Raw genomic sequence first — 25,386 nt, 5'->3', positions numbered from 1 at the left:
TCTGGGGTGCTGTGACCCAGCCCCCTGAGGCCTTCTCGGGGAGGCCCAGCTGGGCCAGACCAGCACCGGGGCATGGGACGAGGAGCCACTTCCCACCTGGGGACCTCACTGCTCCTGATCGCCACGGAACGTGGGTGCCACCAGAGCCGCACTCAGGACCCACTTTCCCCCAAAGCCCGTGGACAACGTCTGCGAGGCCATCTGGGCCGCCACTGTCAGGCCCGGGGCACGGTGGGGACCCCACCTCCTCCCCGAGGCGAGGCAGCCAGGGTTGAGACACTTCCTGCCAAACCCGGGGGATGTGGCTCGGAGCGAGTCTCTCGCCACCTGGACGGGAGCCGGGAATGCCGTGGGGGTCAGCGGGCGTTGGCAGGAAGTCACCCCTGGGGCAGCCACACCTGTGTAGGCGCGCTGGGCTGTGCCCTGCGTCCACTCACTCAGAGCTGGACTCTGGAGTCCGGGCTCCCTTCTTCAGGGGCCAAGGAAGCGTGGGGTGGGGAAGGGGGGGGCAGAGGCGGCGGCTGGTGCCAAGTGGCTTCTGAGGCCGCCTGCCCTCAGGCCCTCCCCCTGCCCTTTCCTGCAAGGCCCAGGGCACCTCAGGGTCCTTGAGCAGCGGTGCAGAGAGGCCGGATCATACGTGGATTTTAATGTGGGAGCTGGTGCCCCGTGCGTGGCCTGGCCCCAGGGGAAGCCTCCAGGGAGTGTGGCTGTCCCCGAGGGTCCGGAGCCCAGAGACAGGCAGAGGCGGGGACACGTAGGCAGAGCAGCCAGGCAGGGGGGCCAGTCTGAGGGATGGGCAGCGGGGGGCAGGCCAGAGGTCACATGGGCCCGTCAGACCCGTCTCCCTGCTAAACGGGGACCCGATGTTCCCTGTGGGGGGGGAGGTCCCCTAGAGACGCAGGACGGGAAAGGGAGCTCGGGGATTGCTCTTGGGTGCTCCCGGGCCCCCCATGACCACCACGAGTCCCCGGCCTTCAAGCTCGCAGGGGCCGCTGTGAGGCCTGAGGCCCAGGTGAGGCCCATGGGCAAGGACGGGGGCGCTCGGGCACTGCTCAGTGCTGGAGCCCCTTCTGAAGCCCCCTGGGGTCAGGCCAGGACGTGCCGGATGGCGAGTGGGCTCCTCCCCTCCAGCTCCACTCGGGCCCCTCTGTCCTTGCAGCCGATGACTGTAAGGAGCTCATGAAACTCCCCAAGGTCAAGTGCTTACGCAACAGCCAGCGGCAAGGTAGGTCCCTTACGGGAGCCCTGATGGCGTGGGGAGGGGGCGCGGTTACTGGGGGGGGGCGGTACAGGACACTCAGCCTCCCTGAGCACTTGACCCTGTGGACCTCCTGCAGGTCTGGTCCGGTCCCGGGTCCGGGGCACAGATGTGGCCAAGGGCACCACGCTGACCTTCCTGGACAGCCACTGCGAGGTGAACAGGAACTGGCTGCAGCCGCTCCTGCACAGGGTCCAGGAGGTGAGTGAGGCCCGGTAGGGCTGGTTCCCCGCCGACCCCCAGCCCCTGGCCACGTCCACGTCCCCACCTTCCTCCCCGCCGCTACTTCCTGGGTTTCTCCGGACAGAGATCAACACAGCCCCAGTTCAGAATGCGAGAGCTGCGGGGACACAGCCTGGCCAGGGCACCCCCTCCCCCGCCGGAAGCAGCTGTGGACCCAGCGGGGACCCCACCTGGCTATCCCCAGAGAGAACTGTCCAGAACTCTTTCCTCCAGATGGTGGAAAGTTCCAGAAAGAGAGTCCCGAGGACCGTCTTTTGGGAAAAAGGAGCAGCAGAGTTAGGGGCTGAGTGGGAAAGGCCTGAATTCCTTCCTGCCTTGACTCTGAAATCACTCCGGGGCCTGCTGGCTTCCCCCCTCAGGCTCTGGCACCCCTCTGAAGGAGAGAGACACTTCTCCAGGCTGCCCCAAGCACCCTGCCCTCAGCTGATGAGAGCAATTCTGCCCTTCCATGGTGAGCCCACGGCTCCGTTTCCCTGCCTCCCTGCCCTCCGCTCTCTGCGCGGTGAGCCAGGAAGCAGAATTACTGACGCCCGGTGTGGGGGGCTGAGTTGGTTCTGACCTGGAGGGACCCCCAGGCTGGGTGTGCCCTTGGTGGGGGAGTGACGCGGGCCCCTATTTCCCTAGCACGGTCTTCCCACTGCCCTGGCTTTGAGTCCGGCTTAGATGGCCACTTTGGAAAGGGCCTTGTTCTACCCCCTCAGCCCTCCCAGAATCTCAGCTCGGGGAGCCTCCCTCTCAGTCCCCTGGGGGTGCTGCTGTTGGCCGTGCCCCGACTCCGCACGCCCAAAGCTGTCCCCCCCCCCACCAGAGCCCTCAGTGCGAGCTGAGTGCACCCGCGTTCCCGCTGACGCACGCAGGGTCAGGGCTGCAGTTTGGCTCCGTGACGGGAGCCGTGGGTGTGGGGGGCGGGTGTGAGTCCTCCTCTCCACGTGTGTCTTGTGTCAGAGTAAAACGTGAGTGCTGCCATTGGAGTGCGTGTGTGTGTGTGTGTGTGTGTGTGTGTGTGTGTGTGTGTGTGTGTGCATGTGTAGGGGGGCAGGGACCCAAAATAGAAAGAGGAGTGAGGCTGGGCCTGTGTCGGCAGTTGGTGTTTTCCACACGGAGCCCGTCCTCCCTCCCCGCCTCGCCCCTGCAGTTCCGTGGGAAGCCTGGAAATCAGCGCCCAGTCGGCCTTGCTGGGTTGGCCGGTGTGAGCGCGGGCAGCTTTTACCGCCCCTGATTTATGTGCTCCTTTAGGAGGAAAGACTTTTAAGAGCATCTTTAAGATGTTTCTCGGACGGTGTGAAGAAGTCCCAGCAGCGTCTGCTGGGTCGAGGGGGATGTGGGAAATTGGCTTTTGCTGACACGTCCGCCCTCCCACCTGCTTTTGTCCCGCCTCCTTCCAAATGCCCGGTTTGGGTTATGTTTGGTGGGTAGGAGTTGGCCAGGGACCACCCCTGGGCTGCATGAGAACAGCTCCTCGGAAGGCTCACAGTGACTTGAAGGCGAGGGTGTCCTGAGAGCACCCCAGTGTCGCCTCCCCTCGCCCCGCTCGAGGCCCCCACTCACCGGTCCACACCTTCCCTAGAGAGCTTCATCCGGCCACTTCTGTGCCACCCAGGAACCAGGCCGCGCAGCACTGGGGCCATCTCAGTATGCTGCTCCTCACGCTACTTTATTAGACTCTAGGGAGGAGGCCACCGGCGGTGCTGAGCGGACACAAGGGCTTCCCGTGGCAATGCTTGGGCACCATGCACTGCCCGGAGAATCGCACCCTGGCTCTGGCACTGGCACCGCGTGGGCCCTGCAGTGTGTTGAGTGGGTGAAGGAAGAGGCAGGAACCTGGACGGGCCCTGCTGGACTCACGGTCCCCGTCTCCTGGCTCAGCCTCTGTCGTTGGCCCCACACAAGAGTGGGCTGGGGGGACTCCTGCCTGGATCTGGGGTGGGGAAGGGGAGGGCGTGGTCCCCGACGGGCCTAACTCTGCCCAAGTGAGGAGCCTCCCTGGTAAGGAGACAGCGGGGCTGGGGTCCTGGGGGGAGGCCCCTGCCCTGAGCCTCCGGGAAGGAGCATCAGCCGTGTTGGCCGCCCTTGCTCGGCTGCTGGCCGTGGACGGGAAGTAGCCGGCCTGTTTCGGAGTCTGCAGCAGGCCGGGGGCTGGAGAACGAGCAGGTGTTGTTCCCTGAGACACTGGGCAGTGCCCCCCTCTCCATACCAAAGGACAGAACACCTCAGGGCAAGCCCAACCTAGGGGGTCGACCCTGGTGCCCAGGACAAGCCACCATTGAGCAACCCTCGATGTCTTTGCAGTTTGGCTTGAGGGAAGCCACACCTTGAGGGAAGAGGAAAGTAAAACAAACTGCTCCTGAGGTGGTGGAAGGTTCCGAGACCAGCCTGAGAGTCCATGGCTCACTGGAAGGAGAGGGGAGCCCCTGCCTCTCCCCACCCACCTGCCAGACAGGAAGTCCCACCCTCTGGGGCTCAGTGGTCAGGGTATCCCTGGACAGGAGGGCAGTCTTGGGTGTGGTGACCCCTCACAGGGTTTCCAGTCCTGCCCCCGAGATGCACGGCCCTCCCACCAGAGCACACGGTCAGCGTAGACTGTGGTGTAGACCAAGCTTCCACACTCTCATGCCCTGACATTCTTCCTGAGAGCAGGCACGGATGGGCCCAGGGGGGTGCTTCCAACACAGGGTCACAGCAGGGCCTAGTGGGGAGGCAGAGCCCCCTGACCCCCGCCAACCTACCCACCATACTCAACAAAGAGGCAGAGCAAGGACTTTGCACAACCCACAAAGGTTAGTCTTGGACCTTCGGAGAGCAGTTCAGGGTAAAGGGCCCACGGTCCCGGGTATGTCTGTGAAGTGGGGAGGGGGTGTGAGCAGGAGTGTGTATGACCGTATGACCCCGTCCCAGAGCGGCCCCAGGAATGGTCATGGGGACTGGTGCCACACGGGCTGTGGAGATGCCAGATAGGAAGTTTTATATTCCACGTGGCCCTCTGAGCCCCTCGTCATGTCACGGAGGTGGGATTAGTTGTGAAATAAACGGTGGGCAGGAGCAAATAGATGGCTGCTGGGTCTGAGCTGAAGTCAGAGGCTCTGGGGGAGATTGAAGCCAGGAGTTAAGTGGCTCCAGAGTGAAGAGGACCTGTCCATGCCCCAGAGAAGGAGCGAAGGCCAGCTGCCAGGGTCAACATCTCCTTGGGACCCCTGGGCTTCTACTTGCTGTGGGTGCCCAAGCTCATGGCTTCTCAGGTCACCCACGGGCGCCCGCAGGGACCTCTCCTGTAGAGGGACAGGGTGGTCGCCTGGGTGAGGGAGTGTTGGGCAAATTCACAGGATGCCCGGATGGTTCCCAGTCACCGTGGGTGCAGCTCACAGATTTGGGAATGTTTTGTGAAGGACCGATGCTTCGGGCCAGGACCAGCAAACGCTGAGGCTCAAAAGTTCCTACCAACTAACCTCCCAGTGGTCCTGGCTCCCGCACGCGGGGGAGCATGACCCAGAGCTGTGAGGTGGTGGCGGGGAGCCCCTCCTGGTCTCCAGGCAGGTGGCGGGGCAGAGGCGGGAGATGCTCAAACAAACCCCCTCAGGATTGGTAGGACGCCAGGTGGGTGGTAGGCGGAGGTGAAGCTTCTGTGCAGCGTGTGGGGGCGGGGCGGGAGCCTTCTGTGAGCAGAGGTGGGGAGCTGAGGGGAGGGAAGGGAGCACTTTGCAGGGAGGGGGCTGAGGTGTGGGAAATCTTGACAGCGATGGTGGCACTAGGAGTGAGGCCAGGTCGAACTGCGGGTGTAGGTGTGAGAAGGTTTGTCTGTGGGGACAGCTGAGCTCAGGGATCTGGCATCAGCGGAGGGGACTCGGGGACAGCTGAGGTCAGGGACTCGGGGACAGCTGAGGTCAGGGGCTGGGGGACAGCTGAGGTCAGGGGCTGGGGGACAGCTGAGGTCAGGGACTGGGGGACAGCTGAGGTCAGGGACTGGGGGACAGCTGAGGTCAGGGGCTGGGGGACAGCTGAGGTCAGGGACTGGGGGACAGCTGAGGTCAGGGGCTGGGGGACAGCTGAGGTCAGGGACTGGGGGACAGCTGAGGTCAGGGACTCGGGGACAGCTGAGGTTAGGGACTGGGGGACACTGACCACACAGCTGCTCCTCAGCCACTTGCCTGGGCACCTGGGTCCGAGGTGAAAGTTGGTGGGAAAGCTGGGTGGTCCCACCTTGCGGGGGAGGGTGGGGCTTGGCTTCGGGGCTTCTGTCTGTGGCCCCTCCACTGCCGTGTGCTCAGCCCCCTGGGGGTGAGGCCATCTGGAGCCCCCCTCCTTGTGCCGTCCATCCAGGGCGGGCTCTCCAGCTGTGTCTCCTCCCGGAAACAAGCAGCCCGTCCAGGACCGGGCAGAGACCAGGGGCAGCTTGCAGAGGAGAGGGTGTGGGGGGCACGAGCAGGTTCTGGGGTGCCCCGGCCGTGCTGAGTGTGGGCATCTGTGACCCCAGGACAGCAGGCGGGTGGTGTGCCCCGTCATCGACATCATCAACCTGGACACGTTCAGCTACATCGAGTCCGCCTCGGAGCTCAGGGGGGGTGAGTGGCCCCGCCCCGTGTGCCCGCTTCCTCCCGCGGGCCTTCCGCCATGCCGGGGGCCGAGGTGCAGTGCCAGTCACTCTGGGGGGGCCCTGACCCAAGGAGGCAGAGGTCAGGGTGGGGGTGGGCATGCTGGACCCCGCAGTGGGTGGTGCCGGCTGGACTCTCACTGCCCCCAGCACCCTTTGCTGAGTGCCCCCCAGTGACTCAGCCCCCAGAAGCCCCCTGCTTCACTCTCCAGGGCTCCTGAGGCCCACCCTGCCCAGCCTCCACCCTATCCCCACCCTGGGGTCCCATCCCACTTGATTGTCCCTCCCCACTTCACTGCCTGACCCCCAGCCCCATGCGCGGAGGCCCGGAGGAGCCAGAAGAGGGTGGGCAGGGAGAGTGGACGTCCAGTGGGAGCACGCCCCGCACCCCTGAGCTTGCCCCTGCTCCCGGAGGGCGGGGCGGAGTGGGGGGGCACTGGCCAGACGGCGCCCGCGTGCTGTGTTCCAGGGTTCGACTGGAGCCTCCACTTCCAGTGGGAGCAGCTGTCCCCGGAGCAGAAGGCTCGGCGCCTGAACCCCACCGAGCCCATTAGGTAAGTCGGGGCAGAGCCGGGACCCGTCCCCAGCCAGCGCTGCCCCCTGTCAGGGGAGACGCCCCCGGAGTTGTGGGGGCCCGAGACGGCCCTGCCAGGCCAGCTGTGGCTTTTGTTGTTTCCAAGCTCTGCTTGCTGCAGAGAGATGCACTCGGGCCTCGGTTCGCCCTGGCCGTGGCGCGGCCCTTCAGTGCCCGGATGGAACTCCTGGCCTCCCCGGGCGGGGCGCGCTGACCTCTTGGACCCCGTCCCCATCCCCCGCCAGCCCCACTTGGGGCAGATTGAGGGGCCTGCTGCAGCCTCCGACCCGACCCGGCGGCGGGGGTATGGGAGGAGAGGTGCCTGGGGGCTGCCTGCAGGGTCTCTGGGGCACGGCCCCCGCGGGAGGGGCTGGGCAGCGGCCCGCCCACTGCTCTCCACGCCTGGCTGCTCTGTTCGCACGGGGCAGGCGGGCGCCGAGCTGCAGCCCCCTTTGCCCTCCTGCGGAGGGTCCTGAGCTGTGTCCTTCCCGCCAGCCCCCCGGGTCAGGGCCTTGAAGGGGCCCGGGGTGAGTCTGGCGTGAGTCCTGGCGGGGGTCTGGAGGCTGGGGGTGTGCACAGGGCTGGGTTCCGCCCTGCGCTGTGCCGTGTGCCGGCGCGTCCCCCCCTCTCTGCACGTCCGTCTCTGCTAGGCCTGCCCCCTTGTTCTGAACCTCCAGAGCAGCGCGCAGGGGGCCTGGGGGCCTGACCAGTGATTCTCGGCCGTCTGGGTCCAGCTCAGTGCAAGGGCCAGTACTGGGGCACCCAAGGCTGCTCCCAGCAGGGCTCGGGGGACTGTGTGGTGCTGGGGGTCAAAGTGCCCAGTCACGTGCTGGGCCGCCTCCTCGTGCTGTCTCCTGGCCCCTGGATTTCCCTGTTTTATTTATTTTTTTCTTTTTGGGTCACACCCGGCGATGCTCAGGGGTCACTCCTGGCTCTGCACTCAGGAATTACTCCTGGCAGTGCTCGGGGGACCCTATGGGATGCTGGGAATTGAACCCGGGTCAGCGGCATGCAAGGCAAACGTCCTCCCCACTATGTTATCACTCCAGCCCCTGGATTTCCCTTTTAAAAAAATTAAAATTTCCATCCTTTATTTTGACATCAAGTTTGTGATATAATTTGCTCACGCATGTGAGGAACAAACTGTCACCCCCCCCACACCTGCCCCCTTCCCTCCGCTCACACCAGTTTCCTGGAACCCGAGGGTTGGGTCGTTGGGTTCAGCCTGTCCCTTTGCTTGCGTGCGCGCTGAACTCTTACCCCACACCGCGCCTTCCGCACCGGCCCCGCCCGCTGGGCTCCCGCTCCGCTTCCCGTGTTGTTCTGAGGGCCGTGTTTCTAGGTTCCCCCTGTTTGTTTTGCTTCTGCTGTGGCTGTTGGGGGCCCCGGCCAGCAGTGCTCCTGATTCCGAGCGCAGGGGACCATGCAGTGCCAGGGATGGAACCCGGTTCTCCCACATGCAGAGCCTGAGCTCGGGCCGTGGAACCCTCTCTTCGCCCTCGGTTTCTCCTTTTCAGAAGGTAGCTGCCGTCTTGGCTTGGCGGGGGGTCTCCACTTCCACGTGATTATCTTGGTGAAGACCCTTGCTTCCCTGCAGAGGCACATTCTAGGATTCTGGGGGGGAAATGGGGTAGAACTACGTTGTTTTATAATTTTATTGAATCACTGTGAGATAGTTACAAGCTTTCATGTTTGGGTTACAGTCTCACAATGCTCAAACACCCACCCCTCCACCAGTGCACATTCCCCACCACCAATATCCCGGGTATACCCCCCCTTTCCCACCCTCCCCTGCCTCTAAGGCAGACAACATTCCCCATACTCTCTCTCTACTTTGGGGCATCATGGCTTGCAACACAGACACTGAGAGGTCATCATGTTTGGTCCATTATCTACTTTCGGCATGCATCTCCCATCCCAACTGGTTCTTCCAGCCACCATTTTCTTAGCGATCCCTTCTCTATTCCACCTGCCTTCTCCCCTCCGCTCATAAAGCAGGCAGAGCTACACCTTTTTATGGTTCCTAGCAACCCATTCCAGGAGAGGTAAGTAGAGCCCCAACTCAGTGGGGTTCTGAGTGAGTCGGGACCTCCCAGGGTAGCTGCTGTCTGGGTGCCTGGGTCCGCTTCCCTGAGATCAGGCGGTCTAGGACCGGTGGGCCCAAATATGCTGATGTTGCGGAAGTGTACACCCGTTAGTGGCTCTGCAGGGGAGCCCCCGGCCTAACGTCGGCCCCCTGTGCTCAGTGACACCCCCCTCTCCCTTTCGAATGCACAGGACCCCCGTCATTGCTGGGGGCCTCTTCGTGGTGGACAGGAACTGGTTCGCGTTCCTGGGGAAGTATGACGTGGACATGGACATCTGGGGCGGGGAGAACTTTGGTGAGTCCCCGGGCCCCTATGCCGGGCTGCGTGCATGTCACGGGGAAGGCCACGGGGCAGCAGCGGAGGGCGGGGGGCAGGAGGAAGGAAGTGGGGGATTCACTTCCATGTCGAATCAAGAGAATCAAGAGGCACCGCCAGGAAGACCCGAGAGGAAGCGTCTCCCCGGGCTGGCACTGGCAGGGGAGTGGAGCGTGCAGGGGTGCAGAGGAGCGGGAACAGAACTGAGTGTCCCAGGAACATTTGTCGCTGCTTCTTGCACCCGGCATGAGCACTGGGTCCGAGAGTAGCACGTAGGATGACGCTCCCGGCCCCCCAGGTCTGGGACCTCTGGGCAGAGAGCAGAGCCTGGCTGACAGAGCCGGGGTGACGCATCCAGGTCCGGGCCAACAGACGGGGGCCCGGCTGCCCAGCGTGGCTCGGGCTGAGGCTGGCAGCTTGGGGGAAAGAGCACAGACCACCCGCCTTTCCGTCCCGCCGCTGCCACGCCAGGAACCAAGATGCCCAGCCGGCTCCTGGGCACGGGGGCAGCTGGTCCCTTCCCTCCCTGCAGCAGGGGTGACTCGGAGTCGAGTCCGGACTGGGGTGCTCGGGCCCAGGTGTTGGCTAAACCGCGGTGGGGGGCAGGGCAGACACAGCCCACCCTCTGTCCGCTGAGGCGTGTGTGGGTGCTCGCCCGGCCCTACTCGGGGCATCCTTCTCTGCTCTGGCTCTTCCCGCCATCTCCCCCCACCCCGGCGTGTTTACGGCTTTCCTCCTCACTCACTAAGAGTTATTTCCTGGAGATTTACGGCCGCGGGCCTGACCCACAGCATCTGTCCTCCCAAATTGGGCCGTGTCCAAGAGTCCATCAGCAGAGCCCGGCTCCTGCCCCAAGGGCCGAGTCGCACAGCAGCGAGACTCAGCCCCCACCCCGAGACCAGGACCTGGAATGGGCTCCAGGGGTGGGCTGTGAGGGCTCAGGAATTGCCGAGGAAGGGGTCCCTGGGACAGAGATCACTCTGGGGGCAGAATCATCGATGCCCTGAACTTCCTGTCCCCTGAGGACCCATGATGCACTGGGGCCTCTCCCATTGGTGGAATCGGGGGGGGGGGAGGGTTCGTTTTTGATATATATTTTTATTAAGTCATTTGCAGAGTTGTTCAGGGCTGAGCTTCAGGCCTACAAAGCTCCAGCACTGATCCCACCACCACTGTCAGCTCCCCTCCACCCACACCCCTGCTCCCCTCCACCCACATCCCTGTCCTCCCACCCCGAAGCCTGCCCCTCCGACGGGCGCATTTTGAGTTGGTGATTGTTTCAGTTCAGATGTAGATGTATGCCGCACCCTACACCCCAAGTGTGCCCGGGGCCACTGACTGACCCTCCCTGTTCTCTCCAGCCCGTCTCTTCCCTCCCCTGTGACTGCACTCTGTGGTCTAGGGTCAGTGGTCAGCTGGGGTTGTCCCCCTGAGGCCCTTCGTTCTGCCCTCCTGTTATCCTTCTGAATACCATGGATAAGAGGAGCCGTCTGGTGCTTGTCCTTCTTCTTCTGATTCACGTCCGTGACGTATCCTCTAGCAGTACCCAAATTGCAGCAAAATGCAAGATTTCATCCTTCCTTGGGGCTGCGTAGTACTCCATTATGTCCATATATCACACCTCCATAATTCACTACTCCATTGTGTCTACGTATGACAACTTCATAATTCATACTCCATTGTGTTTATATGCCACACCTCCATAATTCACTATTATTGTCTATGTACCACACCTCCATAATTCACTATTCCACTGTATATACCACACCTCCATAATTCACTATTACTGTCTATATACCACACCTCCATAACTCACTATTCCACTGTGTCTATACCACACCTCCATAACTCACTGTTCCATTGTGTCTATATTACACCTCCATGACTCACTATTCCATTGTGTCTATACCACACCTCCATGGCTCACTATTCCATTGTGTCTATACCACACCTCCATGACTCACTATTCCATTGTGTCTATACCATACCTCCATGACTCACTATTCCATTGTGTCTATACCACACCTCCATAACTCGCTATTCTGTTGTGTCTATACCACACCCCCATGACTCACTATTCCATTGTGTCTATACCACACCTCCATGACTCACTATTCCATTGTGTCTATACCATACCTCCATAACTCGCTATTCTGTTGCATCTATATACCACACCTCCATAATTCACTGTTCCATTGTGTCTATACCACACCTCCATAACTCACTATTCTGCTGTCTATACCACACCTCCATAACTTACTACTCCATTGTGTCTATACCACACCTCCATAACTTACTATTCCATTGTGTCTATATACCACACCTCCACAACTCCCCGTTCTATTGTGTCTATAAACCACACCTCCATAGCCCACCCCTCTGTGCTTGGGCTCCTAGGGTGAGGAATCCCCATCTTGGTGGGGCACGATGGTTCTGGCAGACCACACGGTGCCAGGGATGGAACCCCGTGCCCCAGCTCTGAGCCGTCGGCTTAGCCCTGACCCGTGAATTCTCCACAGTCCCGCGGCAGCAGCCATCTGGCCTCTGCTCACACGTGTGCTCTGAGGAGGCCCCTGCGTCTCCCGCGTGCTTCGCCCATGGGCATCTCCCTGTCGGGTGACTGAAAACGCTCTGTCTGCAGCCACCCGAGCACTCAGCTGTGCATTGCTTGGGGGGCCCCATTCGGGCCCGCCCTGCTGCACGGCCCGCTCTGTCCACGTGTCAGGGCTGGGGGCCACCGCACACACGGGAAGGCCACGTGGTGGCGGGGACAGAGCCAGCGGTGAGTGCCTGCCTGCCGTGCGCTCTGCCTTGGAGCTACCTGCCCCCCGCCCCTGCTCCTCCAACCCCTGGGCCTTTGGGGGGGCATCTCATCTCGGATTCAATGTCATTTGTTTAATGAATGAATAAGTTAATTTTTAAAATATATTTTTTGACGAATCACCGTGAGATGCAGTTACAGACGCACAGACTTTCGTGCTTACGTTTCAGCCCTACAACGATCGAGTACCCATCCCTCCTCCAGTGCCTGTTCTCCACCACCAATGTTCCCAGCGTCCCTCCCACCGCCCCCACCCCATCCCCCCCGGCCCCCGCCTCTGTGGCGGGTGCGTTCTCACTTGGTGTTTTGCAGGTTGGGGTTCAAGCCAGGGGAGTGTGAGAGGGATGTTTTGCTGCTTTACAGCCCACCCCCCGGTGTTTGCACCCCAGGGGAGCCCTGCAGCCCGCTCTCACCACCCGGGAACCTCCCCACAGCTGCCGTTCTTGACTGGACGTGTGTAGCCCGGCTCCGTGCAGGAAGGGGCACGGCTCTCGCCAGGGGGCGGTGACTGGGCACGCTGTGGGCATCATCGGGCCTGCACTTGGCTCTCAGGATTCATGTACTTCCTGGGTGAACAAGGAGCTGGCAGAAGCCCCCGCACCCACTAAACTCTGCTGGGGCTGTTGGCTCCCTCCCCCTCGCCTGAGGAAGCAGTGACTTGGAGCAGCCCCTGGCAGCCCCGCTGCCTCCTGTCTCTGGGGCACTTCAGGGTGCCCACGGCCTTAGGGCCCGGGCCTTGCCCGGAGGCCTGGGTGGAGACTGCGGTCCCCGGGCCTGGCCTGCTGAGGTCAGCAGAGTCGGTCAGGGCGAGTCCCTCCCAGCTGCGCCCCCACACGGAGGGCTGCCTGCAGGAGGCGGGGGACAGATGTGGGAAGGGCAGCTAGAGGAGATGCGTCCCCCTCACTGGCCTGTGCGTCAGGGAGTCGGAAGCTTTGTGCCCCCAGCTTTATGGTTCTATGGGGAGCAAGGGGTGGGGGCTAGTGGCGACCCCGGCAGGGTTAGGAGGAAGTTACCTTCACGCACGCGCCACGCCACGCGAGTTGGAACAGAGCTCAATGCCAGCTCTGTGCCCTGCGGGCCCCTTCCCCAGGCTCTGCCGCGGGACCCCCAGGCAGGCGGGGGGAGGCGTGGGCCCGGTTACCTTGTCTGGGGGCTCCTGTCTGTGTTACCCCGGCCGTGCGCCTGCCGCCTCTCCAGGCACGGACCCCCTGCCCCTTGCCGTCTGGACTTTCGGCCATCGGGAAGTTCCCGTCTGTTCCCCGGTGCTTTCTCCTGGGCCCCGGGGGCTTCAGGGCAGCATCTTCCCGAAGCCTGCAGCGGCTGCTCTCCCCCTCCCCACTTCCAGGGTGACATATCTCAGAGCAAACCCCAGCCCCAACCCCCGGGTGGCCCCCGAATGTCCCTCCACGAGGGGACAACATGAGGGGACCCCTGTTCCCTCATTCTCAGACCCCACCCTCCGGGGCTGAGCGCTTCCTGTTCTCAGTGACAGGTGGGGAAACTGAGGCAGAGCATCCTGGCTTCAGTGGACCTAGCGCCCCAAAGCCCGCCCCCTGCTCGGGCCCCTGTCTTGCAGAGCTCTCGTTCCGCACGTGGATGTGCGGGGGCAGCATGGAGATCGTGCCCTGCAGCCGGGTGGGACACGTCTTCCGCAAGAAGCACCCCTATGACTTCCCGGACGGGAACACCAACACCTACATCAAGTGAGTGCGCGGCGGGGTCCCAGAGGGCCCGAGGGGGGCCCGGGCCTTCCCCTGGAGAGCTGGGGCCCGGTGCACACCCTGCCCCGGCCCGGTCACCGTGTGGCCTGCTTCCCTAGGGGACAAGCCGTGGCCTGCCCTCCGGCATGTGGCCATGGCCTCCACATTGGAGACGTGACAAGGCCCCGCCGCCCGTGGCCTCAGGGGGTTCTGGCGCCAGGGCTGGGCTCGGGGGTTGGGGTACTCTGGGGCAGTGCCAGGGGAGGCCATTTGCCCTGGGTTCGAGGAGACCCACTAGCCCAGCTGCTCTCCCCGGGACTTCCTTCTCCTGCCCAGGGCAGGGCGGAGGGGCAGGAGCCCTGGGAGCCTCCGTCCCCCTCCCAGCTCCCTTCCCCACTCTCGCACCACCTCCCCTCACCCTTCACTCTCCCCTCTCCAGAAAATTCCTGTGGCCCCTTCTCATCCTTCCCTCCTGCCGCCGCTCCCCTTTCCTCTGCCCCTCGTGTCTGTGGTCTCACCCCTGCCCCTGTGAGATTTGCTCCCCTCTCTGGGGGGGTCTTCTTCTTTTGGGGTCTCTTCGAGTGCTCTGTCCTGGGAGAGGAGTGGCTCTGAGGGGTGAGAAAGTGGATGGAGCGAGGTGGGGGGAGGGGGGGAAACTGAGGCCCCCAGCAGGCCACGGAGTGGAAACTGCAGCTGACTCGAGCATGTAGCCCCTCCCCCTGCTCTTACAAGGGACAGTGAGTCGGGCTGGGGAGGCGGTGTCCCAGCATCCATCACTGCCCGCCTGAGAGTGGGGGTGGAGCCTGGGGCTCCGGAACATTCCAGTCTTTGCCTCCTGGCCCCCTGAGCCTCCCACCTCTCTCTTCCTCTCCTCTTCTCCTCTCTCTCCCTCTCTCCCTCTCTCTCTCTCTTTCTCTCTTCCCCCCCTCCCCCTCTCCCCCTCTCCCCTCTCCCCGTCTCCCCCTCTCCCTCTCTCCCTCTCTCTCTCTCTCTCACTCTCTCTCTCTCTCTCTCTCTCTCTCTCTCTCTCTCTCTCTCTCTCTCTCTCTCTTCTCCCCCCGCCCCGGGCCTCTGCTGCAAGCAGTAGCAGACAGGGGGAACACCCTTTGTAGCGGGACCCAAGGGTTGGGTTCCTTACGTGGGTGCTGTCCCTCCTGGCCTGTAATGTCCCATGTGGCAGGGCGTGTCCTCGTTGGCTTTCCTGGGGGCCCGCCTCTAATTGGGGGTGCTCCCAGGCTCCTGCTCTCTGCCTGCCTCTGCAATACCCCGTTAAAACGCTCCCAGAATACGGAGCGGCCACAGCTGGCCGAGACTGGGCGGCTTAATTCTCGTGCCCCACATCAGGGGCCGTGTGTGTGTGGAGACCCCCCATTGCGCACTTCTTCACCTTCCGGCTACCTGGGGACAGGTAGCCCCCCACACCACCTCCTGGTTCGTTGTTTGGGGGTGACTTGGGGGTTTTGTTCATTTTTGAGAGGGAGCTTCTGAAGGCTCTTTCTTCCTGCTCTACCTTTTCTGGCTTGTTCCTTTGTGGGGAGAGCATGTCACCAGTGCTAAAATCTTGGGGCACAGGACCCTTGGGTGCCCGTGTGGGGGCGACCCGGGGCTCTGTCGCCTCGGAAGGGCGGTGTTGCCGGCTGGTGGTGCCCGCCCCCCGTCCCGGGAACTGTGTTTGAACTGGAGGCCCCCTGAGAGACCCCTGCTGACCCCCCAGGAACACCAAGCGGACGGCGGAAGTGTGGATGGACGAGTATAAGCAGTACTACTACGCAGCCCGGCCCTTCGCCGTGGAGAAGCCGTTTGGGAAGTAGGTGCCCCCAGGGGGGCCGGGGCGCACTGTCCTCTCCCCCAGTGGGGCAGGTTGGTCTGGTCACACTGTGCCCAGGGCTCACACCCGGGTCAAACCCGGTTGGCCATGCCAGGCAAGCACCTTAACCCCGTGAGTGCCCCTCCCCCCGGCCGGGAGTTGGTTTCACCCCTGGGGAACCGGGTGACCCTTCCTCCTCGTGGCGGCTAATCTCCACTGCAAGGGCCCCATCACACCTGGGCCTGGAGAACCAGGACGGAAACCAGAAAATACTCTTCCCCCCACAGCTGTGCTCCCGTCCCGCCCGCACCAGCCACCCGCTGGCTGTGACGGGGGTCTACCCCCTCCCCTGCAGCCCAGTGGCTTGGAGGCCTCCCCTCCCATGTTACCCCTCGGACCCGGCTACTCCCCTGGGCTCTCAGCCTGCAGTGCTGCAGGGCATCTCCAGGCTCTAGGTCTCTCCACGCTGTCCCCATCGTGAGCGCACCCTCCTCCCTCAGCCCCGTGAGCACCCAGGGAGAGGCAGGGACACCACCCCCTCTGCAGCCTGCGTCTGGACACTCCCCAGATCTGGGGAAAGGACCTCATTCACACACCCTGGGGCCCGTGCCCCGCACATCCCGCATTCGGCACAATGATGTCACCTATGACGTCATGGGGCGTCCTTCCTGTCCCCAGGGGCCTGAGGGTCGGCGAGGAGCTGTGTCCCCCTCCCCCACCCCTGGCATGTAGGAGGTGCTCAGTAAACACCTACCCGGGCTCCATGTGCGGCCCCAGGGGGAAGCATTCTTGGGGGTGGGAGACAGTTACGGGGGGGGGGGGGCATCACAATTGCAGAATCCAAACGACAGTTGTGGCCAAGGACCCCCAGGCCCCCAGCAATGAATTATTAGCCCCACACTCCGTGTTTCGTTTTTAATGAACAGGAGAGTTCTTCAAATTCCATTTTCAAGCTAACTAAAGCCAGCCCCCTGCGTGCCGGCGGTGGCCTGGGCGGGCTTCCCTGGTCCACGGCGCTCACGCTCTAAGGGGGTCTTGGCGCTTCCCGCCTGACCCAGCTTTGTCTCTGCGGCAGCATCGAGAGCAGAGTGGACCTGCGCCGGAACCTGCGCTGCAGCTCCTTCAAGTGGTACCTGGAGAACGTCTACCCCGAGCTCAGGTGCCGTGTGCCAGCTGCAGGGGCGGGGCGGGGCGGGGAGCGGGCCTCAGTCTGAGCCGCCTCGGTCCTGCCCGGTGCTGCGGGGGAAGGGCCTGGGGGTCCCTGAGTCACTCAACTCAGCGCAGCCCCCGCCAGCCCACGGCCAGGGGCACCGTCCCCGGGGACGCTGGCCCATGTCTCCCGCGGCTTCCGTCCAGGGTGCCCGCCGATGCCTCCATCCAGAAGGGCCTCATCCGGCAGAGGCAGAAATGCCTGGAGGCCCAGGTGCAGGCCGGCCAGCAGCTGCCCGACCTCCGGCTGAGCCCCTGCATCCAGACCCCAGGCCAGGACGCCAAGGCCCAGGTGAGAGACGGACCCGGCCTCCACGTGCCTCAGGACGTGGCTGGGAAGTGGGCGGCGGCTGGGTCAGCAGGGCGGAGCGATCAGCAGACAACACACACACACACACACACACACACACACACACACACACACGCACACACACGCACGCACGCACGCACACACGCACGCACACACGCAAGCACACACGTGTGCGCACACACACGCACGCACGCACACGTGTGCGCACACACACACGCACGCACACACGCACGCACACGCACGCACACACACACGCAAGCACACACACGTGTGCACACACACGCACGCACGCAGACGCACGCACGCACACACGCACGCAGACGCACGCACGCACGCACGCACGCGAGTAGCCTGGCCCCAGGGGTCACCCAACACCTCCATCCACTGCCTGGACCAGTCAGGACCCTGGTCCGAGCCCTCTCTGCCCTCGCAGCCCTGTTCTCCCCTCCCTCCGCCTACCCCTGACCTGGGGAAGCACGAGGACCTCCTCCGTCAGGCCTCCCGGCACCCCGCACCCTGCAGACGGCGGGTCACCATCCTCCACGCCGGAGGCCGCTGCTCTGCCAGCCAGCCCAGCTCTGCGAGGCCCTCGGGGGCCCCTTCCCCTGCCTGTGCTCTCAGGCTGCTTCTCGCTGGCTCCCCTCCCCGCCCTCACCTCCACCCCCCCAACACCGCCAAGGAAGGTTTGTGGAGGTTCTCGGGGTCGGCGAATCTGAAGATGGCTCCCTTGGAATCTTCATTTAAGAATGAGTTCATTCATTCATTCATTCATTCATTCATTCATTCATTCATTCATTCATTCATTCATCATTCATTCCCTCAACTGCTGTGGATGTTCTGCCGTGCTCGCTGGAGGAGAGAGGAGAGGCAGGGGCGCAGGCTTCACGGGTGCCCCCAAGATCACTCATGCAGCAATGAGCACGTCGGCCAACTTAGCTTCCCTCTGTGCCTGGGAGAGGGGGTGTCCGTGCAGGTGCTGAGCAAGGCTGGGGGGGAGGCGGGGAGGGGGCCCGGCCCGCCGGGAGAGGGGTGGGCTAGGAAGGGGCGGGAGGGCAGCCTGGGAAGGGGCCTTGCAGAGCTGGGGACGGGGGTGCTGAGTGCTGGAGCCCAGCTTGGGGCTGGTGGGGGGGCCTAGGGGGCACATCCCGTCCCTTTCCAAGGAAGCAGGTGGGTTTTGTCCTTAGTCGTGGGAGGGTGGGACGCCCTGAAGCTGGGTCTCCTGTCCAGACCTTTCCCTCCAGCGCTGGACACCCTTCCCTGCCCGGCTCGGGCCTCTCCTGCTCCCCACTCGCCTGGCTCAGGGAAGGGGCAGGAACTGACCGCAGGACCCCATTGGGTGGGGGCTCAGCTGGTAGCTCCCGGCCCGGAGCAGGGGTCGCCAAGGGCACTGCTGGGGCCAGCAAGGAAGGCGGGCCTCGGAGAGGGGGGGGTCAGCCTAGGAGGGTGGGGGTCCAGGGTCCTACACCGCTGATGTCAACTTTTCCATGAATCGGGGATTTCGGGTCTTCGATGTATCGGGGGTTTGGGGTTTTGTTTGGAGGCCACACCCTGCGGTGCTCGGGACTGAGTTTTGACTCTGTGCTCAGAGATCACTCTTGGCCATGCTCGGGGGACCCTGTGTGGTGACGGGAATCAAGCTGGGGGCTGCCACAAGCTCCTTCCCCGCTGTGCTATCTCCCTGCGCCCTGGACCGAAAGCACATCAGCCGCTTAGTTCCCCGAACCCCATGCCTGGAGCTGAAGGTGGTGGCAGCTCGAGGGTGGGAGAAAGCGCCCCCCACCCCGAGGCCCTTTTCCCGGGCAGGTCCTGTCTGGGGAATCCCCACTCCCACACTTCGAGGGGCTCTTTCCAAACTCCACACGCCTTTCCCTCGGAGCAGCTCTCCTGATGTGCTCGTGCTTGGTCTTCCCTGCGTGTACTGAATCATCAATCAAACTTGCTTTTATTTTATAAAAAAAAGAAAAGAAAAAGCGAAAGGAAGTGGATCCGAGCTGGGCCCCGGCACCCTGCATTCTGCCGCCCGCTGCCCTCCCCAGGTGGGGTGGACACTCAGGTGGCCTCAGAGCTGAAAGGAGACTCAGGCCAAGGCGTCCTGCAGCTCTGGCCACAGCCCTGTCCCCACCCCCAGCCAGCCTGGTCCTTGCCTGTCCGCCCACCCCCACCACCACTGCTTGTCCCAGCCCGCCTCCCTCCCTGCCTCCCCCTGCCCTGCCCTGCCCGGCCTTCAGGACGCTCCTCGCTGGTGCTCGTTGAAGCTGGCAGCCCGGAGGCCTGGCGGAGCCGGGACCAGAGAAATGATTCGGTACCTGGACACGTCACGCCCCTCTCTCCACCCCCAAGCCTCCAGCTCACCCCAGTTTCTGCCAGAAAAATACCCAGGAAAGACGGAAGATTAGCCATGTGGTTGCTCGCCCCCCATGAAGAGAAGGAAGAGGAAGGAAAGACCTTCTGTGGGTCCTGCGGCCGCAGCTAGGGGACACACTGTCCCCGCCACACCGGGACCCCTGCCTGTACCCTGGGCCTGCCTGGGCCACGTGTCGCCCGGCACCTTCCCTACCTGACCCCCCTGCCCTGGGTTTTCTCAGCTCCTCCGGAAGTGACCTCTGGAGGCAAAGGAAGCGGGTTTCTAGTCCAGGGCGGTGGTGTTGCCGGCTTCTGTCTATACCACGAAAGTCCCCCTCCCCCCACTAGGGCCTGACAGTGCCCCGCCCTCCGCAGCAGCCACCTGTCACACGGTCATTCCCCCTGGAGCCCCCGGGTGCAGAGTTAAGTGCCTCATTCAGTCTCCAAGGCTCATGAGAGCACATGACCAGGAGCCCACCAACTCCAGCCCCGAATGTCTGACTATGGGGGTTGTGTCCTCACAACGTGGAGGCACGGACAGACGGGGCTAGAAATAGAGGAGCTAGAAGTGAGTCTCACCTGGTCCTACCGGGGGACCCCCTGGACCGCCTGCTCTGTTTGATCAGAGGCCTCCAGCCAGGAGAGCCAAGCCAGTTCTAAGCAGTCCACACCGCCCCCAGGAAGGCCTCTGGATTGCCTCCTGTGTTCTGGCGGCATCTGCGTGCACGTCCCCGCGTGGAGCCGCAGCAAGTCCCAGCACTCAGGAGCAGAGGTCAGGCTGGCCTGAGCCGCCGCAGCCTCCTGAGTGCATCTTGATGCCCAGATTTCTTGAACAAACCATTCATCAAGGCCGCAGGGGGGGAGCCAATACCTCCTGCTCGCTTCCTGCCCCAGCCCAGGGCTCCGCTCCCCGCCTTCCTCCCCTCTCCACAGGAGGCCAGAGCACCAGGTCCTCCGGGAAACTGTGACTGATTTCCGTGCCAGGAAAGCCCAGCTAATGAATGTCTGCTTAATGCAGGGGCGTCCGTCCGTCCCGCTCAGCTTTCCCTGGGGTGGGGGGGAGGAGCACCGTCCTTCTGACGGGAGTCCTTATCAGGCTTCTTCCGGACAGGCCGCTCCTTATCAGCAGAACTCTGCCCATTCATGCACATACACATTCACACACGCACACACCTACACATGCAAACACACACACATGCAAGCATGCACTTGTACTTACACATGCACACACATGCGCACACACATACCTACACATGCATACACCTACACATGCAAGCATGCACACATCACACACACGTGTGCACACCTATACCTACACATGCACACAAATGCGCATGCACACACATGCACAATGCACACATGCACAAACCTACACATGCACAAACATGCAAGCATGCATGCATACTTACATGTGCACACATGCACACACATATACCTACATATGCACACACGCGTACTTGCTCGTGCATGCACATATGCACACATGCATACACCTACACATGCACACACATATGCAAGCATGCACACATACTTACACATACACACATGCACACATGCATGCATACATACGTACACGCACATGCACACATGTACACACACGTACACACACCTACACATGCATACACACATGCACACATGCCCTCCCCCGGCCCCTTCTTTTAAAAGAAGCATGCCTAACTGAGCTTGCCCAGACCATGGGCCCTCACAGTCCCTGTGTTTGATCAGTGGATGCTTTTCACATCCGAGAGGCAGGGCAGTGTGTCGTGGCGATCATGAGATCATTACAGGATTTCACTCTAGGATGCACGTCCACGGCTCGCTGCAGACCGTGTGGCTGGGTAATGAGGCGCAGCACGAACCCCATCTCCTTTCCGCACCGGGGCTGGGTCCTGTTTCCACACCAAGGGCCTGTCGGAGGGGAGGCCAGTGCCTCTGCAGCCCTGCCGGACCCCCTCCCCCTCCTTCTCCCCAGCCCTGACCTTGGAGGATGGCGGCTGGGACTCTGTGGGGGACAGAGGTGTGGCCTCTGTGTCTGTGTGTGGGGCGTTGTCCCCCACCCAGAGCCCGGGACCAGGCAGGGGGCCGGCCCCGAGAAGCCTGACAGCCCCCGTGTCCTCCTGCAGGTCTGGGCCTTCACCTACACCCACCAGATCCTGCAGGACAGCCTCTGTCTGACCGTCGTCGGCCTCTTCCCCGGCGCCCCCGTGCTGCTGCAGCTCTGCAGGACGGGGGACGACAGGCAGGTAGGTGCAAGGGGCCCGCGGGGGAGAGGGGGCGTCTGATGCTGTCTCCGGCCTCAGCCAGGTGGCGTTGGCCGTGGTCAGCCTCTGTGGACACCTGCGTGCTGGTCCTGAGCTGGCCAGCCTTGCTCTTGCCTCCTGGGTGGGCCCAGGGCTGTGCCCGCGGATGCTGGCCCACCAGCACTGACCTGGGAACCCAGGGTCAAGTGTCAGTCTAGTGTCTGTCAGGCTGTGTGGCCCAGGGCAGGTGAACGACCTTCTCTGAGCTTTTCTCCTTCACTGAAAAGCAAATCGATGTAGCTCCCTGACGGATGCTGCTGGCCTGGCCCTTTAGGGCACCTTGCTGAGGTGGACTCTGTCCCCCGGTGCTGTCCTGAGAGGTGGGCGGGAGAGGACAATGGGGTTATGTCCTGGGTGCTCAGCAGGGGAGGGACAGGCACTGGCCATGACTGATGCATCCCGCACTCTGGGCCTGTCGCTTGGAAAGTCATTGCCGCCTGATGAGTCTTCAGGCAGACACAATGACTTGGCTTTTACTTTTTTATTTTATCCCATTTACACACACACATGCACACACACACGCACAAGCACGCGCGCGCACACACACACACACACACACACACACACATACACACACAGAGACTACCTGGCAGAGCAGTTCAGTGCAATTCTATTCCCTTGTACCTGTAGAGTCTCAGGGTGACAGCCTCAGAGACGCTACACTAGAGCCGGGCTCACCTCTCTCTCTCTCTCTCTCTCTCCCTCCCTCTCTCCCTCTCTCTCCCTCTCTCTCCCTCTCTCCCTCTCTCCCCCTTTCTCTCTCTCTCTCTCCCTCTCTCTCTCCCTCTCTCTCCCTCTCTCTCCCCCTTTCTCTCTCTCTCCCTCTCTCTCTCCCTCTCTCTCTCCCTCTCTCTCTCCCTCTCTCTCCCTCTCTCTCTCGCTCTCATTCTCTCTCCCTCTCTCCCTCCTTCCGTCTCTCTCCCTCTCTCTCCTCCCCTCTCTCCTCCCCTCTCTCTCCCTCTCATTCTCTCTCTCCCTCCTTCCGTCTCTCCCTCTCTCTCTTCCCCTCTCTCCTCCCCTCTCTCTCCCTCTCATTCTCTCTCCCTCCTTCCATCTCTCCCTCTCTCTCTTCCCCTCTCCTCCCCTCTCTCTCCCTCTCATTCTCTCTCTCCCTCTCTCTCTCCCTCCTTCCGTCTCTCCCCCTCTCTCTTCCCCTCTCTCCTCCCCTCTCTCTCCCTCTCATTCTCTCTCCCTCTCTCCCTCTCATTCTCCCTCCTCTCTCTTCCTTTCCTTTCTCCTCTCTCTCCCACTCCCCCTCTCTCTTCTCTTCTGCCTCCTCCCCCCTCCTCCCTCCCCCCTCGCTCCTTCTCCACCCTTCCTCTCTCTTCGCCGCTCTCCTCTCTCTCCTCCCTCCCTCTCTCCAGCAATGGACCAAGTCGGGCTCCCACCTGGAGAACAAGGCTTCCCAGCTGTGCCTGGACACCGACCCTCTGGCCTCGGAGCACAACCGGGAAGTGGTGGTCAACCCGTGCGAGACCTCGGTCCTGAGCCAGCACTGGGACACGGGCAGCTCCTGAGGGGCCCCGCGGGGCACCCCCAGAGGCACTGCAGACGCCGCCCCCACTGAGCCAACGACACGACGGGGCAAACCCCAGACAGGAGCACTGTCTCTGAAGCACAAAGACAAAGGTGTCGACCCTAGCGGGGTCCTGGAGTCCCGCCTGCCGTCGGCTCCTGTCCTGGCCCGCCTGTCCCCAGGTGCATTGGGAGCCGGAAGGGACGGGCGGGCCGACGGTCTCCTCCACCCCGCGAGAGGCCAGAGGGGAAAGTGTCCCCGGCCCCTCTGCGCTAGGGCTGACCCTCCAGGCCAAAGGAGGCTTTGTGGACACCAATAAAGGTGGCTCTTGGGTCTTCTGTGCAGCTCAGTGGGACCAGAGTGGGCGCAGAGGGACAGAGCTGCAGCCGGGACAGGGCTGTCGCCCCGGGCAGCCGCCCGTAGGCTGTGCGAGCAGAGTCAGACCCGGTTCTCAGCTGAAACACCAGAGGCCCATCTCTCCCGGGAAGTGACCCGCCGGAAGTCCAGGTCTGGGAGCCGGGTCCCAGGCCCACCTGGCCCCCTCTGTACTCGAGACGCCTCTGGGTGCCCCAGAGACACTTTCTGACCTCGTATCCCGGGAGAGTCCGCCTTACCAGAGTCACAGGGAAGAACTGTCCTTTATCCCTGTCTGTCCCCTGCGTCCCTCCCTCCAGCTGTGTGGGGTTTGTGCTGAGTGAGGACAGGCCACCCCTGGGCCCGAGCAGAAAGCAGCCCCCACTCAGGCGCACCCTGCTGCGGCTTCCCCCGGCCCCCAGGGCACCTGAGGACCATGGTCAAGACGTGGGCCAGGCACAGGGACACGGTCTGCTGCCAGCTCCCGGGGCTTGAGGATGGGATCCTGGTCCTGTGTGTGTGTGGGGGGGGGGGGGGGGAGGGACTGCCCTGGGTGCCTGCAACCGGGGCCTCTCCAGCCCAACCACAGCATCGGGGGGTCCAGGAGCCGTGAGCGCCTGCAGGACGGGGGGCACTGACTCGCAGAGCCACCGTCTTCCCCCGTCACAGTCCCCACTTTGGCTGGCCAGAAGGAAGTCCCAGGACCGGCCATCCCAAACAGAAGGACAGTCTGAGGGTATGGGAACCACACTAGTCTGATGGTAGAGGGACCACACTAGTCTGATGGCATAAGGACTCACACTAGTCTGGTAATAGAGGGACTCACACTAGTCTGATGGCATAGGGACTCACACTAGTCTGATGGCATAGGGATTCACACTAGTTCACACTAGTCTGATTACAGAGGGGCTCATACTAGTCTGATGGCATAGGGACCTGCACTAGTCTGATGGCATAAGGACTCACACTAGTCTGATGGCATAGGGACCCACACTAGCCTGATGGCATAGGGACCCACACTGGCCTGATGGCAGAGGGACCCACACTAGCCTGATGGCATAGGAGCCCGCACTAGTCTGATGGCATAGTGACCCACACTAGTCTGATGGCATAGTGACCCACACTAGTCTGATGGCATAGGGACCCACACTAGTCTGATGATAAAAGGGACCCACACTAGTCTGATGGCATAATGACCCACATTAGTCTGATGGCATAAGGACCCACACTAGCCTAATGGCATAGGGACCCACACTAGTCTGATGGCAAAGGGACCCAGTCTAGTCTGGTGGCAGAGGGACCCAGTCTAGTTTGTTGGTACCAGGTCCAGCCTCAACCAAGTGGGACAGAGGCCACCCCACCTGGGTCACCTGCACCCTGCATTCAACAGGACTGAGCGCAGCAGAACTCTGCCATGCCACTGGCTGCCAGGTGCTGAGCTGGTCTTCAGTCCCCGGGTCTGAGTCTAGACGCTGCACTGTGGGGACCCGCAGGCGTCCAGACTCACGACCCAGGCTACGGCTGAAAGCCAGGACCGGTCTAATGAGAACCAGCCTCTGTGCAGAGACCTGTCTGGATGAGCCCCCCGACCGGCTGTGGTCCCGACCGTGGGGGTCCTGGCCAGTGGGTTTCCCCACTTCTCCTCTGGGAACTGAGCGAGGGGCGCTTGTGCCTAGGTCCTCGATGAACTAGAGAATCAAAGCAGCAGCCGGGCAGTGAGGGGGCTGGAGAGAGTCCTGGGCCCCCGAGCCCACCAGACCTGGTGCCACTCTGACGCCACGACGCCCCTCGGCAGCATCTTCCTTCCGTGCGTGGTGCTTTCTCCACCTGAGCTCACCCCCAGCAGCCACTGTGTCCTCCGGGGGGCTTCAGGACCCTGCGCACAGAGGGGAGGGTTCCGCTTGGCCTGCCAGTGTTCTCCCGACCGCGCCTAGGGCAGGGAGAGAATCCCCACACCAGGCCCG

The 25,386-nt window shown here is 62.7% G+C and overlaps 1 protein-coding gene across 1 annotated transcript in view; it reads left to right on the top strand.

Annotated features, from left to right (window-relative positions):
* The window catches only part of GALNT14 (polypeptide N-acetylgalactosaminyltransferase 14), a 135,376-nt gene extending 111,970 nt beyond the window's left edge, over positions 1–23,406 (top strand). Inside the window, exons 5-15 of the mRNA XM_055122820.1 lie at positions 1,160–1,225; positions 1,338–1,459; positions 5,970–6,057; positions 6,556–6,640; positions 8,938–9,041; positions 13,460–13,586; positions 15,298–15,390; positions 16,466–16,549; positions 16,747–16,891; positions 21,376–21,495; positions 22,917–23,406. Coding sequence (XP_054978795.1) covers positions 1,160–1,225; positions 1,338–1,459; positions 5,970–6,057; positions 6,556–6,640; positions 8,938–9,041; positions 13,460–13,586; positions 15,298–15,390; positions 16,466–16,549; positions 16,747–16,891; positions 21,376–21,495; positions 22,917–23,069 — 1,187 coding nt within the window. The 3' untranslated portion in view covers positions 23,070–23,406. The remainder of the gene's footprint in view (positions 1–1,159; positions 1,226–1,337; positions 1,460–5,969; positions 6,058–6,555; positions 6,641–8,937; positions 9,042–13,459; positions 13,587–15,297; positions 15,391–16,465; positions 16,550–16,746; positions 16,892–21,375; positions 21,496–22,916) is intronic.
* The last annotated feature ends 1,980 nt before the right edge of the window (positions 23,407–25,386 follow it).

Source organism: Sorex araneus, chromosome X, assembly GCF_027595985.1.
Source record: "Sorex araneus isolate mSorAra2 chromosome X, mSorAra2.pri, whole genome shotgun sequence".
Taxonomy (NCBI): Eukaryota; Metazoa; Chordata; class Mammalia; order Eulipotyphla; family Soricidae; genus Sorex; species Sorex araneus.
This window is presented reverse-complemented; position numbering and strand designations above follow the sequence as displayed.